The sequence below is a fragment of the Stegostoma tigrinum genome, chromosome 6, assembly GCF_030684315.1.
Source record: "Stegostoma tigrinum isolate sSteTig4 chromosome 6, sSteTig4.hap1, whole genome shotgun sequence".
Lineage (NCBI taxonomy): Eukaryota > Metazoa > Chordata > Chondrichthyes > Orectolobiformes > Stegostomatidae > Stegostoma > Stegostoma tigrinum.
The window spans coordinates 96,229,005-96,246,960 of record NC_081359.1 but is presented as its reverse complement, the minus strand read 5'-3'; the positions used below and the strand labels follow the sequence as shown (position 1 = coordinate 96,246,960).

The following is a 17,956-nucleotide window of genomic DNA, read 5'->3' as shown; positions in this document are numbered from 1 at the left end:
TAGTACCTTGCCTCTAACACATGGGCCCGTATCTTACTCAGCACCTCCTGGGTGGCACTTTGGCACCTTATCAAATGCCTTCTTGAAATCCAGGTAGATAACATCTATTAGCTCTCCTTGGTCTACCCTGTTCATTACTTCTTCAAAGAATTCTAGCAGATTTGTCAGGCATGACCTTCCCTTGATGAAACCACACTGACTTTGCCCTATTTTACTCTACACTTCCAAATATTCAGAATATGCAACTATGCCTTCAGAGTAACAAACGGTGCTTCACAGGAGACTTTTAAAATACCATATGACCCTGAGCCACATTGGAGATGTTCGGCAAGATGATCAAAATTTTTGTTCAAGAGTGAAGTTTTAACGAACGTCTCAAAGGTGAAAGGTGAGATTTAGAGGTAGAGAGGTGTGGGGAGAGAATCTCAGACCTTGGGACCTCAACAACCAAAGGTATGGCCGCCTAAATGTAAGATACCAAAATTAAACGTGTGCACACCTCTTAGAGGGTTGTGGGTCTGGTAGAGATTAGGGAGGATTTGAGGGAAGTGATGATGAGGTAGAATTTAATGTCTTGAGTGTAGATGTGAAAATTAATGCTGTGCTTCTGGTTGTGTTACCAAGGGGCAGCAGACAGCTGGGTGAATAAAATAATTCAAAAATTGGTACACAAGGGGCACAAGAGTTAACAGTGGTGGAGCAGGAAGAGAGATCACTGCATGTGTTTCTCTGGTGACAATTAGATAGGCAGGAATGATGCCAGGGTGAGTGTAGTGCCAGCGAGCTGAATGACCGTGGAGTGGTATTAGTGGAGGATGGGGTCATCAACCATCTCCTAGGCTGCAGACAGTCAAGAAGGACGACATGGGCACGTTTATCTTTGGCAGAGTCACATAGGGAGTCATTTGTGACTTTGTGGCAGGAGCGAAGACCTGGTTCCAGCAAGAGAAAGATGGAGTTTTTGGATTTGGAAGATAACAACACCTTGAAGAAGACAGAAAGGCTCGGGACAAACAGAAGTTTGCAGGGACGTTGGTAGTACAGCAAGATTCAGAAGAACCATTGTGAGAAATCGGGCAAGCAAAATACTGATGGAACTTCCACTCTGCATTGAACAGTTTGTCGAGATTTCTTCGTAGTGATTGAGCCCAGCTTTGTTACAAATGCCAGCTCTTAGTTTCCACAGCTCACTGAACTTTTCTTTGTGTCTCTTGAATGCTTTGCTGATGACACAATGTTCCTTTTATGCTTCACTAATTCCAGTTGTGTTGTACGCACAGCATGAAGTTACAACCCTCCCACAGAAATACAATGCTGCTGTATTAAGATATATTTTTACAACTGCAAACAATGCCAGCCCTTAGGGGCAGAGGGATTGAGCTTCAAGGAGGGGGAATACTGAAAAATCAACCTTTATTTACTCGTTACTTTCATGAATGTTTTCAACATGTTCAAGTTTTGCTAATTCAGGAAAAAAATAATAACTTCGAACTTTTCTGAACTATAGCATCATGAGTTATGGTTAGAAAATGGGAATATGGCATTGAGATAGAACAGTGGTTCCAAACCCTTTTAGTCTCAAGGCACACTTCAATAAGGCAAATAATTCTGCGGCATATCCACTTTCCCAGTTGAATTGATGCTAATCTCTGCACAAGCACGAACTGCCTGATTCAAGAGAGACAACTGGTGGTGGTTTAACCTAAGGGTCACCACGCCTCACGCGTGGGCAGAGGTTGAAATGGAGAGCCCATCCATCACTATGAAAATGATAGTAGATGCCTTAATCAAGAGGTCTCACTCTGAGCCTAGCAATTTCATGGGCGTTTGGTAGAGGAAAAGGTGGAGTCTTCTAATATGTAGATCCATAGTTCTTAGAGGTAACTGGAAATGTTAAAGTGCAGCCACATCAGGCTGATATGAATTTCACTGATGCAATTTCACAAATGTTCAGAGCACGTTTTCTGTACGTTTTGCCAGATAGAAGAGGATCTAAAACTTCTGGAACTCTCCAAAGAAGTACAGTGACATTTTGGATATGGTCATCAGATAGCATGTGTGGCTCTGTACATGTGCACACACAGTCAACAGGAACATCTGGTGTCAGCAGATACTTTCAATGTAGGGTAGGAGATAAAATCATCTACTTATAATGTAATCCCCCATCTAACAGCAACTATACATGTGTTTCAGAGACTATTTTTTCAATGAAGAAAAATCAGAGTTAACATTTCGGGTCCGGTGACCCTTCCTCAGAACTGACGGTAGCTAGGAAAATGATAAAATGTGAGGCTGGATGAACACAGCAGGCCAAGCAGCATCTCAGGAGCACAAAAGCTGACGTTTCGGGCCTAGACCCTTCATCAGAGAGGGGGATGGGGGGAGGGAACTGGAATAAATGGGGAGAGAGGGGGAGGCGGACCGAAGATGGAGAGCAAAGAAGATAGGTGGAGAGGGTGTAGGTGGGGAGGTAGGGAGGGGATAGGTCAGTCCAGGGAAGACGGACAGGTCAAGGAGGTGGGATGAGGTTAGTAGGTAGCTGGGGGTGCGGCTGGGGGTGGGAGGAAGGGATGGGTGAGAGGAAGAACCGGTTAGGGAGGCAGAGACAGGTTGGACTGGTCCTCCCCCCATCCCCCTCTCTGATGAAGGGTCTAGGCCCGAAACGTCAGCTTTTGTGCTCCTGAGATGCTGCTTGGCCTGCTGTGTTCATCCAGCCTCACATTTTATCATCTTGGAATCTCCAGCATCTGCAGTTCCCATTATCTCTGTAGCTAGGAAAATATTGGTTTATCTGCAGAAGGTAGGGAGGGGTAAAGAATAAACAATTGATGGAGGTAGAGCCCACAGAGAGAGAGAGAGAGAGAGAGAGAGAGAGAGAGAGAGAGCAATTGGACAGACAATGGAGTTGATAACGATCTGGCTAGGAGGGCGAATAGTTGTGAATGGGGACTAACAATGGTTATGTGTAATGGCAGGCTATGTGATAATAAAGCCTGGTGTGTGGCTTAGGGGGCTAGGACATGGGACAGTTTAGGCCTGAAAATTATTGAACTCAATACTGAGTCAGGAGAGCTGTAAGGGTCCCCAAGCAGAAAATGAGGTGTTGTTCTTCCAGTTTGCACTGAGCTTTGCTGGAACACTGCAGCAAACCTGAGACAGATGTATTAGCGAGAGAGCACGGTGGTGTGTTAAAGTGGCAGGCAACTGGAAGGTCAGGGTCCTTTATGCAAGCAAAACACAGATGTTCTGTGAAGCACTCACGCAGTCCATGCTTTGTTTCCCCAGTGTAGAGGAGACCACATTGTGAGCAGCGAACGCAGCAGACTAGATTGTAGGAAGTGCAGATGAAGTGCTGCTTTACCTGGGAGGTATATTTAGGCCTTTGGATACTGTGGACAGAATAGGTAAATGGGCAGGTATTGCACATTTGGCGGCTGCAGTGGAAAGGACTGTGGGAATGTTCGGGGGGTGAAGGAAGAGTGGGCCAAGGTGTCCTGGACGGAACCATCCCTGTGGAAGGCAGACAGGTGAATATATGTTTTGTGGTGGCGTTAAGATCATTCGCTGCCATTTCTGCCAACCTCCAGTGAGATGCCACCATCAGACACATATTCCCCTCCCATCCATTACCAGCCTTCCACGGGACCGTTCCTTCTGGGACACCCTGGTCCACTCTTCCTTCCCTCCCAGCAATGCCTCTAACATCCCTACAGCACCTTCCCTTGTAACCAGAGAATGTGCAACACCTGCACATTTACCTCCTCCCTCCCCAGTATCCAAGGGCCCAAACATACCTTTCAGGTGAAGCAACACTTTACCTACAATTCCCAGAATCTAGTCTACAGCATTCGCTGCTCACAATGTGGTCTCCTCTACATTGGGGAAACAAATTGTCGACTGGGGGAGTGTTTCTACGTTCTGCTCTCAGAAAAGACCTTGGCCTCCTTGTTGCCTACCACTTTATCATACCACCATGCTCCCTGGCCAACACCTCTGTCTCTGGTTTGCTGCAGTGTTCCAGCGAAGCCCAATGCAAACTTGAAGAACAACTCATTTTCTTCTTAGGGGCCCCATAGCCCTCTGGATTCAATATTGAGTTCATTAATTTTAGGACCTAAACACTCCTATGTCCCATCCCCCCGCCCCACACAGCAGGCCTTGTTATCACATAGTCTACCATTACACACTACCTATTGTTAGTCACTAAGCATCCCCATTAACAGCTATTTACCCTCATTGCCAGATCATTATCAACTCCTTTGTCTATCCAACAGCTCTTTTTGCTCTTTGTGCTCTATCTGTACCTATTGTCTACTCCCTACCACCTCCACCTCCCAGCCTTTTACATACAAACCAACATTTTCCCATCAGTTCTGAGGAAGGACCACCGGACCGGAAACATTAACTCTGATTTTCTCTTCACAGATGCTGCCAGACCTATTGTTCTTTTCCAGCAACTTCAGTGTTCCTGATTTACAGCGTACACTGTTCTTTTACTTTTTTTAAAACTACTCAATCAATGTCTTATGAAGAACAAAAACATAGTTGGTGGAAAAGCTCAGCAGGTCTGGCAGCATTTGTGGAGGAGAAAACAGAGTTAACGTTTTGGTCTTATGAAGATCTTGTCAAAAATGTTTAAAAGGGTAAGGGTCTAATTTATAGAGTACTTGTCCTGAATTATAAAAAAAATGGAGAAAAGATGGGTGCTATCGCAGCACATGGGTTAGCACTTCTGCCTCACCTGGGTTCAATTCCACTCTCAGGTGACTATCTGTTTGGAATTTGCACATTCTCCCGTGTCTGAGTGGGTTTCATCCAGGTGCTCCAGTTTCCTCCCACTTGTCCAGGTTAGGTAGAATGGCCATTCTAAATTGCCCTGTCGTGTCCAGAGATGTGCAGGCTAAGTGGGTAATCCATGTTAACTGTGGAGTTACAGGGACAGTAGAAGGGTCTAGGCCTGGGTGGGATTCTTAATGGTGGGTTGGTGCAGACTTGATGGGTCAAATGGCCTCTTTCCACCCTGGAGGGAATCAGTAAAGGAAAATGCCCATTGTGCTACCAGACCACAGGGCTGCTCTCATTTGAGACAGGCAACTGCTGGTGGTTTTACATGAGGGTTACCATGTCACAGGTGACAGCATTTTTGGAAATTAGGAAGTTCCATCCTGGACATGGCATTTTCATGGGGGTAGTAGGGGAAATGGTGGAGCCTTCTAATATGCAGATCCATAGTTCTGAGAGGTAACTGGGAACGTTGAAGTGCAGCTACCTTAGACTAATGTGATTTTCGCTCGTGAGATGTCCAGAGCATGTTTTATGTATTTTTTAACAGACAGAAGAAGATCTAAAATTTCTGGAATTCTTTGAAGAAGTATGGTACCCATTCAGGAATTTTCCTCAGACAGCTTTGGGATAGGCAAGGGGCCCTTGAGTTTGGTTAAAGTGGACACAAATTTGTGTATGAAGTTTATACATTCAATAAAAGTATAAAGCTCATTGGAACTCTTCAGTGATCTATCAACAAAAATGGTATCAGGAACAAAGGAAGGTGCTAAGGCATTTAAAACCTCTGCTCTTTCAATGTTTGAAAACAAAGCCTTCCTGCAGTGTAAAATAAAACCAGTATTTGTTATTTCAGTCTGTCTGTTGATAATAGCCTGGGGCTATCAGGGCTTGGGTTATCATGGAAATGGCATGGGAGTATATTGGGGGTAAGGTAAGGAGTTGTGAAAGGTGATGGATCAACAGCTGCTTTGGACTTTCTTGTGTCTTTTTCAAACAATGCTTTGGCAAAGCATTTACACACTATGGTTTGCCTTCCCTTCAGCCATCTCCACACTTGATAGTCTCTACATTCTTTCTATTGCCACCTGCCACAAACTCCCATAAAACCTGACCACCGAAATAAAAATCTGAAGTTCCAGTGCACACTTTCCCAGGTCGGGCATAAATTTTTAAATTTAAATTCGCAATTCATTCTGAGGCAACTCAACAGTGATATCTTACCTAAGTGACCACTTGTCAGTTGCTTATTCACTGGTGGGATGAGAACATTGCTGGTAAGACCATTGTTTGATTCCAGTTTTTAAATGTTCTGGAGAAGGTGGTGATGAGCTGCCTTCTTGAACCACTGGTTTAGGCACACCTATGGTGCTGTTAGGAAAGGAAGTGCCAGGATTTGTAATGAGTGACTGTGAAGACAGTCATATATTCTTGAGTTAGGGTGTTGTGTAGAAAGAAAGGGAACTTGCAAGTGGATGTCCACTACCTTCACTCTTTAAGGGGTAGAGGCTGAGGGCTTGAGCAGTGTTTTTGAAAGAGACTATCATTGGAGCTGCACTCAAGCAGGTAAGGAGAAAATGGGAAGCTGGTAACGTCATGGTGATATAACTGGGCAAACAATACAGAGGAACAGGCTTGTGTTGAAATCCCACAATGGTTTATGAAATTTGGTGAATAAATCTGGCATTATAAAGCCAACATCAGTATTAGTGAACATGAACATCGATGGTCATAAAATCCCTTCACTAATGCTCTTAATAGAAAGAAATCTCCCATTTTCACCTGATGCAGTCTACATGTAATTGACAGGCCCACAGAAATGTGGTTGACTGTTAACTGCCCTCAAGCGATTTATCAGAGGCAGTTAGGATTGGGTAACAAAAGCTGCCCCTGCTAGTGACACATTCCAAGAAAGAATAAAGAGGAAGGAAAAACAAACCATATTCCTGACTTGCACCTCCTAGATTATGGATTGGGAATTTAGTTACACATTAGAGAATTCATGGTTTCTGACCTTCTCTTGTAGCTAGAGCATTTTTGTTGCTCGTCCAATTCACTTTCTGGTCACTGGTAAATTCCAGGGTGTTGATGCTGAGGAACTCAAGTTTGCTAATAGTGTTGAATGCCAAGGAGTATAATTTGATTGTCTCTTATAGGAGATGGTCATCGTCTGGCATTTCACAAATATTACGTGGCACTTATCAGCCCAAGTATGAATGCTAATAAGGTCTTGCCTCATGAAGTTATAGGCTGTTTTGGTATCTGTGGAGTTGTGAATAGTACTGAACACTATCAATGAACGTCCCTCCTTCTAATCTTATGGGGGCTCAGCCTCAAAATGTAAGAAGTGGGCAAGTGGACTAGTTGATTACAGTGATACTACAGTCGAACCTGATCCTTTGTGAGCACACATGATTTTCTGCATGGATTCTGATTCTGGAAACCTATTTGTTATTTCCCTGCTACAGCTGAGGATTGAGATGTACATTTATAAACATGAGGGGTCAAAATCGTCGATCATGGAATAATCAGTTATTTCAGCCAGTGTACCCTACACACTATGATAACTGGAGCTTGAAGACTTCTCTCAGCCTCCCCTCCAAAGTCATGTTACTCTCCTGAGAGAGGCAAAAAAATATAAAGAAAAATACAAACACATTACGAGAAGAAATATTATGGTATACTGGGCCATCTGTAATGACAGCTAAGATCTGTTTGGGGTTTTCAATCTCCCAGAAATGAAATTAGCTATCTCAGGACAGATTGAAGATTGAAACTGGGATACCATCAGTTACATCATTGAAACCAAGAGAAGGCCTAGGCCATTCAGCCTTTCAAACCATTCAATCGGATCATGGCTGATCCTCTAACTCAATCCCATTTTCCTGCTTTCTCACTCATACCCATTCATGCCTTTAGACAGTAAAAACATTTAAAATCTCCTTCTCAATTAATGTCAGTGACTCGGCCTCCACAGCCTTCTGTGGTCACAAATTCCAGAGTTTGACTATCCTTTAAGCAAAGAAGTGCTTCCTCATCTCAGTCCTAAATGGCCTGTATCTTTCACCCACGCACCACCTGTGCTTTTATCCATAAACCATAATCTAAACATCTGCAAAGATTTTACTGGGGATTTTTCAAACCAACAAGGAAATCTATTTCAAACAGCTATCCTACTTTACCTACTCCTGGAGCATGTGGATGATCCAGACATAACACCAGGGAGAAGCTTTATGGATGTCACTTATTCATAGTAACACCGGCTTCTAATTATCTTCTCTTCTAAGTACTAGTTCCATCCATCTGTGTTTGCAACATTTTACCATTTGGAAAACCAGACAGATGGCATGATGAAACAGGATGAAAAAGTGCCAGAGTTGTGACACTTCATTTACATAATTGGATAAGCATCTGAGGAGAAATAAAATTGCAGGATGCATAGAAAAGGGGAGTGGAGTGAGCTTAATTCTGAAAGAGAGCTGACACAGGATGGGCAAAATGGCTTCTTTCTACACTGCAACCTTTAATATTTCACCGACTCGAATAACCCCAAGGCTTAAAAAAGCAGGAGACATAGATTGGAACACACTTTTTTAAAATTTCAATTTAAAAAAAAAATCCAGAGTTCAAAAATTACAGCTAGTGATAGTCAGTGGATGAGCACTATTACATCACATGAACTGGCTAAGCAATGGTCTGCTAAGGTCCAGGGTTCATTCACACTCTAGAAGCTTTTAGATGGCTTAATATCAAAAATACGGTCCCCATCCAAAGTCAGGCAGGCGGTAGCCCTGTAAGGCTACCATGTCCTTTGAACCTCTGAGGATGTTTGGAGTCATTTTGAAACCTTCTACAACACAACTCAGCCATCTGACTTGCGACACTGTCCAATCCAATTCTAAAGCAATGCTCACGACAGATTACGCAGTAGATTTGACAGATTTCGAATTTAGAATTTCAGAAGATCCCTCTGGGAATACACCCTCAGCCAAACCATGTGCTTTGAGCTCAGCATGGTGTTGAGAAATAGAACATAGAACATAGAACATAGAACAGTACAGCACAGAACAGGCCCTTCAGCCCACAATGTTGTGCCGACCATTGATCCTCATGTATGCACCCTCAAATTTCTGTGACCATATGCATGTCCAGCAGTCTCTTAAATGACCCCAATGACCTTGCTTCCACAACTGCTGCTGGCAACGCATTCCATGCTCTCACAACTCTCTGCGTAAAGAACCTGCCTCTGACATCCCCTCTATACTTTCCACCAACCAGCTTAAAACTATGACCCCTCGTGCTAGCCATTTCTGCCCTGGGAAATAGTCTCTGGCTATCAACTCTATCTATGCCTCTCATTATTTTGTATACCTCAATTAGGTCACCTCTCCTCCTCCTTTTCTCCAATGAAAAGAGACCGAGCTCAGTCAACCTCTCTTCATAAGATAAGCCCTCCAGTCCAGGCAGCATCCTGGTAAACCTCCTCTGAACCCTCTCCAAAGCATCCACATCTTTCCTATAATAGGGCGCCCAGAACTGGACGCAGTATTCCAAGTGCGGTCTAACCAAAGTTTTATAGAGCTGCAACAAGATCTCACGACTCTTAAACTCAATCCCCCTGTTAATGAAAGCCAAAACACCATATGCTTTCTTAACAACCCTGTCCACTTGGGTCGCCATTTTAAGGGATCTATGTATCTGCACACCAAGATCCCTCTGTTCCTCCACGCTGCCAAGAATCCTATCCTTAATCCTGTACTCAGCTGTTCCGACAACATCAGCTTGCTTCAAGGCCCTGGGGAATCCCTGTGATGCATATTTTTTAGGACAATTGCCAATTTACGTCACATATATAGCATTTTCTGGCAGGTCTTTTAAGATATTATTAATGTTGTTTGTTAAGCTGTGGCTCATATCGAAGGCATTCATAATTCAGGGATGAGTTTAGGATATTGTTCCAAACAACTCCAAACTTAGGTTATTTCGTTTTTGCAGTGCTTCTGAATTAATCTGCTTCATTTGCAGTTCTGCAGAAGAGTCATACCAGACTTAAAACCTTTACTATGTTTCTCTCTCCATGTATGCTGCCAGTCCTGTTGAGTTTCTCCAGCATTCTGTGTTTGTTTCAGATTTCCAGCATCTGCAGCATTATGCTTTCGTTTGCTTTACTTGCATTTTTCCAGTGAATGAATGAATGTTTTGCATTCACATCCCCAGCACTTTTCCTGGGACACTTCAAACTGGTATGCAACCAATTAATACTTTTGATGAGCTTTGGTAATGCCAAATATCAGAAACAGCAAATATCAGAATTATTTCAAAAATTGTAAGCCACTTTTGTCCTCTATTGTTTTGCAGAATGTTGTTTGAACATTGTCTAAGTTCTTCAGCTCTGTTCATAATTTCCAGCAGGATTATTCACAAAATCAACTGCAATCACAGATCTCTCTCTCTCTTTCTCTCTCTCTCTCTTTCTCTCTCTCTCTCTCTTCTCCCCCCCCTGCCCCGAAGAACACAGCCCAGTTAAACAATTGACATGACTAAACCGATCTGATCTCTGACAATTTTTTCAGAGTGAAATAGAATGATCCTAATGCATGAGTGGCATGCTACAAAGGAATAAAATAATTTAGATCATCATTATCAATATATCACTAGCTAAAGAATGAGAGGGAAAGTGAAGGAAATATCAATTGCTACAATTGTCTTGATTTATTTATTAACCTGTTACTTGAGAATCACTCTGGGGTACAATGTGATGAAGTATCAACGCCATTTCAGTTTTCTCAAAAGTAAGTAAACATACAGCCCAAAAAAGGCACTTAAATGGTTATTAGATTTCTATTAGATGTATGACAGAGGCAATACTTACAGCTGGAGAAGATGAGAGGACAAGAATGTTCATCCATTGGAAAGTTCTGAAGCTGCAGTTGACACTCTGCGATTATTGTCAGCCTGCAGAAAGCAACAGTTTATTAATTATCACGTTATGCTATAATCTGGGATTGCTGTAGCTTTGTTAAAGAAGTACATGAAGTACTAATATCTATGATCTACTGTTCACAATTTTCCAACTGAGACATGGACAAATTGGTCATAGATAAAAGTAAATACATTCCAAAACTGTCAAACAGAATCTCATCACTTTTCTTTTAGAGATAATGGGAACTGCAGATGGGACGAGGTTAGTAGGTAGGAGATGGAGGTGCGGCTTGGGGTGGGAGGAAGAACAGGATAGTGAGGCAGGGACAGGTTGGACTGGTTTTCGGATGCAGTGGGTGGAGGGGAAGAGCTGGGCTGGTTGTGTGGTGCAGTGGGGGGAGGGGACGAAATGGGCTGGTTTTGGGATGTGGTGGGGGAAGGGGAGATTTTGAAGCTGGTGAAGTCAACATTGATACCATTGGGCTGCAGGGTTCCCAAGCGGAATATGAGTTGCTGTTCCTGCAACCTTCGGGTGGCATCATTGTGGCACTGCAGGAGGCCCATGATGGACATGTCATCTAAAGAATGGGATGGGGAGTGGAAATGGTTTGCGACTGGGAGGTGCAGTTGTTTATTGTGAACCGAGCGGAGGTGTTCTGCAAAGCGGTCCCCAAGCCTCCGCTTGGTTTCCCCAATGTAGACGAAGCCACACCGGGTACAGTGGATGCAGTATACCACATTGGTAGATGTGCAGGTGAACCTCTGCTTAATGTGGAAAGTCATCTTGGGGCCTGGGATAGGGGTGAGGGAGGAGATGTAGGGGCAAGTGTAGCATTTCCTGCGGTGGCAGGGGAAGGTGCAGGGTGTGGTGGGGTTGGAGGGCAGTGTGGAGCGATCAAGGGAGTCACGGAGAGAGTGGTCTCTCCGGAAAGCAGACAAGGGTGGGGATGGAAAAATGTCTTGGGTGGTGGGGTCGGATTGTAGATGGCGGAAGTGTCGGAGGATGATGCGTTGTATCCGGAGGTTGGTTTGGTGGTGTGTGAGAACGAGGGCGATCCTCTTTGGGCGGTTGTGGCGGGGGCAGGATGTGAGGGATGTGTTGCGGGAAATGCGGGAGATGCGGTCAAGGGCATTGTCGACCACTGTGGGGGGAAAGTTGCGGTCCTTGAAGAACTTGGACATCTAGGATGTGCGGGAGTGGAATGCCTCATCGTGGGAGCAGATGCGGTGGATGTGGAGGAATAGGGAATAGGGGATGGAATTTTTGCAGGAGGGTGGGTGGGAGGAGGTGTATTCTAGGTAGCTGTGGGAGTCGGTGGGCTTGAAATGGACATCATTTACAAGCTGGTTACCTGAGATGGAGACTGAGAGGTCCAGGAAGGTGAGGGATGAGCTGGAGATGGCCCAGGTGAACTGAAGGTTGGGGTGGAAGGTGTTGGTGAAGTGGATGAACTGTTAGAGCTCCTCTGGGGAGCAAGAGGCGGCGCCGATACAGTCATCAATGTAACGGAGGAAGAGGTGGGGTTTGGGGCCTGTGTAAGTACGGAAGAGGGACTGTTCCACGTAACCTACAAGGAGGCAGGCATAGGTGGGGCCCATGCAGGTGCCCATGGCCACCCCCTTAATCTGTAGGAAATGGGAGGAATCGAAAGAGAAGTTGTTGAGGGTGAGGACGAGTTCGGCTAGGCGGATGAGGGTGTCGGTGTAGGGGGACTGGTCGGGCCTGCGGGACAGGAAGAAGCGGAGGGCCTTGAGGCCATCTGCATGCGGAATACAGGTGTATAGGGACTGGACGTCCATGGTGAAACTGAGGTTTTGGGGGCCAGGGAATTGGAAGTCCTGGAGGAGGTGGAGGGCGTGGGTGGTGTCGCGGATGTAGGAAGGGAGTTCCTGGACCAAAGGGGAGAAAATGGAGTCCAGATAGGTGGAGATGAGTTCGGTGGGGCAGGAGCAGGCTGAGACAATGGGTCAACCAGGGCAGGCAGGTTTGTGGATTTTGGGAAGGAGATAGAAACGGGCCGTGCGGGGTTGGGGACCACTGCAGTTGAAGGCTGTGGATGGGAGGTCCCCTGAGGTGATGAGGTCTTTTAGCATAAGAAATAACCAATATGGAAGAACACAATCGCAGTCAAATGACATCTAATCTACACTTACTGACTGGATTCACCAATGGATTTGACAATCCATGTGATGTCTTTCATGGCAGGAGAATGATGAAACTAGACTATTTTATGGAAACTTCTTTCTTAACCCATGCTTGAAATTTGTTCAACCTTTACTGATCTTCCCCTTTTAAAAACTGCCTTTTTCATACTGTATCTTATTAAATAACTCCCCTTTGGTTGAATCAGGATCCTGGATAGGCCATCCAGCCCATTTGAGCCTAGCCCCACCATTCAATTAGACCATGGCAGATCATATACCTCAATGCCACTTTCCAGCACTATGTCCAATTCCCTCGATGTCACTAGCTTCCAGAAATTTATCATATTCTGTCTCAAACCTACTCAACAATTGGACTTCCACAGCCCTCTGAGGTGGAGAATTCCAAAACATTTACCACATTCTAAGTGCCGAAATTCTCCCCATCTCAGCCTTAAATGATAATAAAATGTGAGGCTGGATGAACACAGCAGGCCAAGCAGCATCTCAGGAGCACAAAAGCTGACGTTTCGGGCCAAGACCCTTCATCAGAGAGGTTTCAAGTCCGAAGAGATTACAAGAGAGTTGCAATGGGAGAGAGATTCCCTGAGGTTGGTTATGCTGTATAATCCTATTAATGAAGCTAGAAAACTGTGTGCTTTATGAATATAAAATGTGAGGCTGGATGAACACAGCAGGCCCAGCAGCAGCTCAGGAGCACGAAAGCTGACGTTTCGGGCCTAGACCCAGTGAACTTTCTCAGAATTGCTTCCAATTAAATGATATATTTCCTTGAATAAAGGGGACCAAAACTGTAAACATACTCCAGATGTGGTCTCACCAACATCTTTTACAATCGCAGTCATACTTTAATGCTCTTACGCTCTAATGCCCTTGAAATAGTGGCCAACATTCCATTAGCCTTCTTAATTATCTGCTGTCCTTGTGTGTTTTCTTCTGTGTTTCGTGCACAAGTAGCTCTAAGTCCCTTTAGGTTGCTGCTTACTTTTACTGCAGTTGTGCAGTTATTCCATTTGTAAATATTCTGCTCTTTTGCTTTTCTTTCCAAAATAAACAACCTTGAGTTTTCCCCACATAATGCTCCATTTGCGAACCTTTTGCCCACTTACTTAACCTCTCAAGATCACTCTGTAAGCTACTTGTATTCCTGTCACAACATGCCTTTCACCTGTTTTTGTCTTGTCTGTAGATTGACTACAGTGCATTCACTTCTTTCATCCAAGTCAATAACATTTACTGTAACAGTCATGATCCCAGCGCTGATCCCCCTGAAACCCCATTGGTTACAAGTTGCTCACATGAAAAATAACCCTTTACCTCTTTCCACTGTTTCTTGCCAATGGGCCAATTGGAAAGGCACTGCCTGATGCGTCTTGAAAAAGTTTCTGTTAGGCAGGAATGCAATGCCTTGAAGCCTTCTTCAAAACATAGCAGAGTAAGTACTGAGGGAGTGCTGCATTGTCAGTGTCATCACTGAGAGAGCTCCACACCCTTAATATTGACTCAATGACAGTGCAGCACCCCGTCATGACTGACTGTCCTGACGGTGCAGTACTCCCTCAGTAGTGGCTCTCTGACAGTGCAGCACTCGCTCAGTAGTGAATCAGAGAGGTCATTTTATTATCTTGGGTTCTCCAGCATCTGCAGTTCCTATTATCACTGCTTTATGAATAGCTGTCACTCCCTGTCCTGACACCTTTAATGACCTCTGTCACATATACCCAGGTCTGTCTGCAACTGCATACCCTTTCGAATAATATCCTTTCTGTTAATATCAGCTCTTTCTGTTCTTTTCATCAACCAGTACCAGCAAACAGTTTTGCACATTGAACTTGATCTTTAGCTCCTTGCCTACTCACTCCATCATTTTGTCTATGTCCTTTTGGAGTTCAACACTATTTATAACATCTTCAGATGCCAATTTACAATATCCTCAACCTTCCTGATTTTTGTGCCATCTAGACTTTTGAAAGTGAAATTGTCTCCTGTACGTCAAGATCTAGATCATTTATATCAAGAAAAGCAAAGGGCCTTGTACGGATCCTTCAGGAACTCCATTACAAACCACCCACCCGTGTGTAAGATGCCCATAAACTACCTCACAGCTTCTTGATCCTCAGAAAACGTTATCTCCATGTTGCTACTGTCCCTTTACTTTACAGGCTACAACTTTTTTTCCACAAGGAATGGCTAGGTATTTAGATTTTCGGAGTCGATGGGGTGCACTTATCATGATAATAAAACATAACAGCAGGATGAGCCATTTTCTTCTCTTCTCAATAATGTCATTGCTATTTGATTGTGGTCTCATTTCCAATTTCTGGCTAACCACAGCCTCCCTTGGAAAATTAAAAATCTACCCAACTCAGCTTTGAATATATTCAATGACATAGCCTCCTCAGCTCTCTGTGGAAAAACTTTCCAAATACTAATGATCCTCAGGGAGGAGAATTTCCTCCTTATCTCAGTGTTGAATGAGAGACTCCTGATATTTAAACTGTGTCCCTTGTTTCCAGAGTCTCCCAAGAGGGGGAAACATCCTCTCCGTATGTGTCCTGCCAAATCCACTGAGAATGGAATATGTTTCATTGCAGAAGGATATAGAGTAGGTTCAATTTGATCTGAGATAATAGAATCTGAATCGTTCACTAGTGCCCAATGCCAGTTTGAAATATTAATGCACTCCAGTTTTCCTTGTTGTATAGAAAACTACATGCCTGGTATATACCTTTTTAATACTTTCCTTGAAGACTGATTTGATACGAACCCAAGAATGACCAGAGATGTCAAGTGGTGTTACATCAAGCCCTGGCCAGTCATATTTGAAACGTATCAAGTAACACTTCATTCTTTTGAAAGCCTACATTGTCATTTGTTTCAGGCTTCCCTGACCTAAAGGAAGCATCAATCAATCTGTCCTTGTGGATAGTTTTTTTTTGATTGAATCAAAGCAGCAAATCTTTTTCGGTAATGTACTTCTCTAGTGAAATAGTATGATGTATCTCAAAGTATTTCAGTTAAAAGTCAAAACAGTTTATTTCAAGCTTCTGCAGCACACTCTTGGGTTGTATTGTAAGGGGTGTTAAAACCCTGATCACTAAGCAACAAATCTTTATAACTTCATAAGTATCTTGAAGAGACATTTATTCCATGTTAGCCACATCCGACCAACCCATGTATCAACCTGCTCCTGAATAAAGGAGCAGGAGGAGGAGGACATGTCTTGATCTATGAGGATCACCAACAATGTGGCCTGGACCACCCAAATAGATGTGACGGTCAGGATGGCACAGCAATGCCTCTACTTCCTCAGGAGGCTGAGGGAATTCAGCATGTCATAAGGGGCCCCACAAACTTTACAGATGCACGACAGAAAGTGTTATATCAGGATGCATCATGGCTTGGTACAACAACTGCTCTGCCCAGGTCTGAAAGAAACTACAGAAAGTTGTGAACTCAGCCCAGTCCATCATGCAAGTCAACCTTCTAGCCATTGACTCCGTCTACACTTCTTATTGCCATGGAAAGGCATACAACTTCATCAAAGACCCCTCCCACCATGGTTATAAGCTCTTCCAACCTCTCCTGCCAGGCAGAAGATACAAAAGCTGAAACCACACCTACCAACAGTTTCAAGACCAGTTTCTTCCCTGCTGTTAATAGGCTTCTGAATGGACCTCTCAAATTTCAAATCTAATGCTGGCTTGTTTCCGGGACACCTTCTTTGCAGCCATTTTATTCCTCACTCTGTTCAATCATCTGACTATCTTTGTATGTTATGGTCTGCCTCTACTGCATGCAAAACAACACTCTTCACTGTACTTAGATACATGTGACAATAATAAGTCAAATCAAACCCTTCAATCAAACTGTTTAGACTTGTTATGGAGCACTTCTGGATGAGGAGGAGACTTTAACCTGGACCTTGTGGCCTAGAGGCAATAGCACTTCCACTGTATCACTGAACCAGTCCTACTCCACTCAATATAGAGATTCAGGGGAGTCCAAATTAATGTCGCTACTGGATTATAATTAAACACCAATTTATTTAACACGGTTAGGCGGTGGGAGAAAAGAAGAGGATAATCAGAGAATGAAGATTAAAAGATCTGAGATTTCAGGATTTAAAGAATGAGTCCAATTTTCAGATTAAATTTGCTCTCTCGGGATTGACCAGTCTCAAAGAGCACAAAATCAGTGTCTAGAAAGTGCTAGTGATAATGGGAGCTGCAGATGCTGGAGAATCCAAGATAATAAAATGTGAGGCTGGATGAACACAGCAGGCCCAGCAGCATCTCAGGAGCACAAAAGCTGACGTTTCGGGCCGAGACCCTTCATCAGAGAGGGGGATGGGGAGAGGGTTCTGGAATAAATAGGGAGAGAGGGGGAGGCGGACCGAAGATGGGGAGAAAAGAAGATAGGTGGAGAGGAGAGTATAGGTGGGGAGGTAAGGAGGGGATAGGTCAGCCCGGGGAAGACGGACAGGTCAAGGAGGTGGGATGAGGTTAGTAGGTAGGAGATGGAGGTGCGGCTTGGGGTGGGAGGAAGGGATGAGCAGAACGGACAGCTCTCCGCTCCCTCCACTCCAACCCCAACCTCACCATCAAACCCGCAGACAAGGGTGGCGCAGTGGTAGTATGGTGCACTGACCTCTACATCGCCGAGGCCAGACACCAACTCTCCGACACCACCTCCTACCGCCCCCTCGATCATGACCCCACACCCGAGCACCAAACCATCATCTCCAACACCATTCATGACCTCATCACCTCAGGGGACCTCCCACCCACAGCCTTCAACCTCATTGTTCCCCAACCCCGCATGGCCCGTTTCTATCTCCTTCCCAAAATCCACAAACCTGCCTGCCCTGGTCGACCCATCGTCTCAGCCTGCTCCTGCCCCACCGAACTCATCTCCACCTATCTGGACTCCATTTTCTCCGCTTTAGTCCAGGAACTCCCCACCTACGTCCGTGACACCACCCATGCCCTCCACCTCCTCCAGGACTTCCAATTCCCTGGCCCCCAACACCTCATTTTCACCATGGACGTCCAGTCCCTATACACCTGCATTCCGCATGCAGATGGCC

At 44.5% G+C, this 17,956-nt stretch overlaps 1 protein-coding gene across 1 annotated transcript in view; it reads right to left on the bottom strand.

Moving 5' to 3' along the window:
- Positions 1 to 17,956, bottom strand: part of LOC125453581 (gamma-aminobutyric acid receptor subunit gamma-3) — a 577,393-nt gene that overhangs the window by 334,114 nt on the left and 225,323 nt on the right. Inside the window, exon 5 of the mRNA XM_059646785.1 lies at positions 10,655 to 10,737. Within this exon, the coding sequence (XP_059502768.1) occupies positions 10,655 to 10,737 (83 nt within the window). The remainder of the gene's footprint in view (positions 1 to 10,654; positions 10,738 to 17,956) is intronic.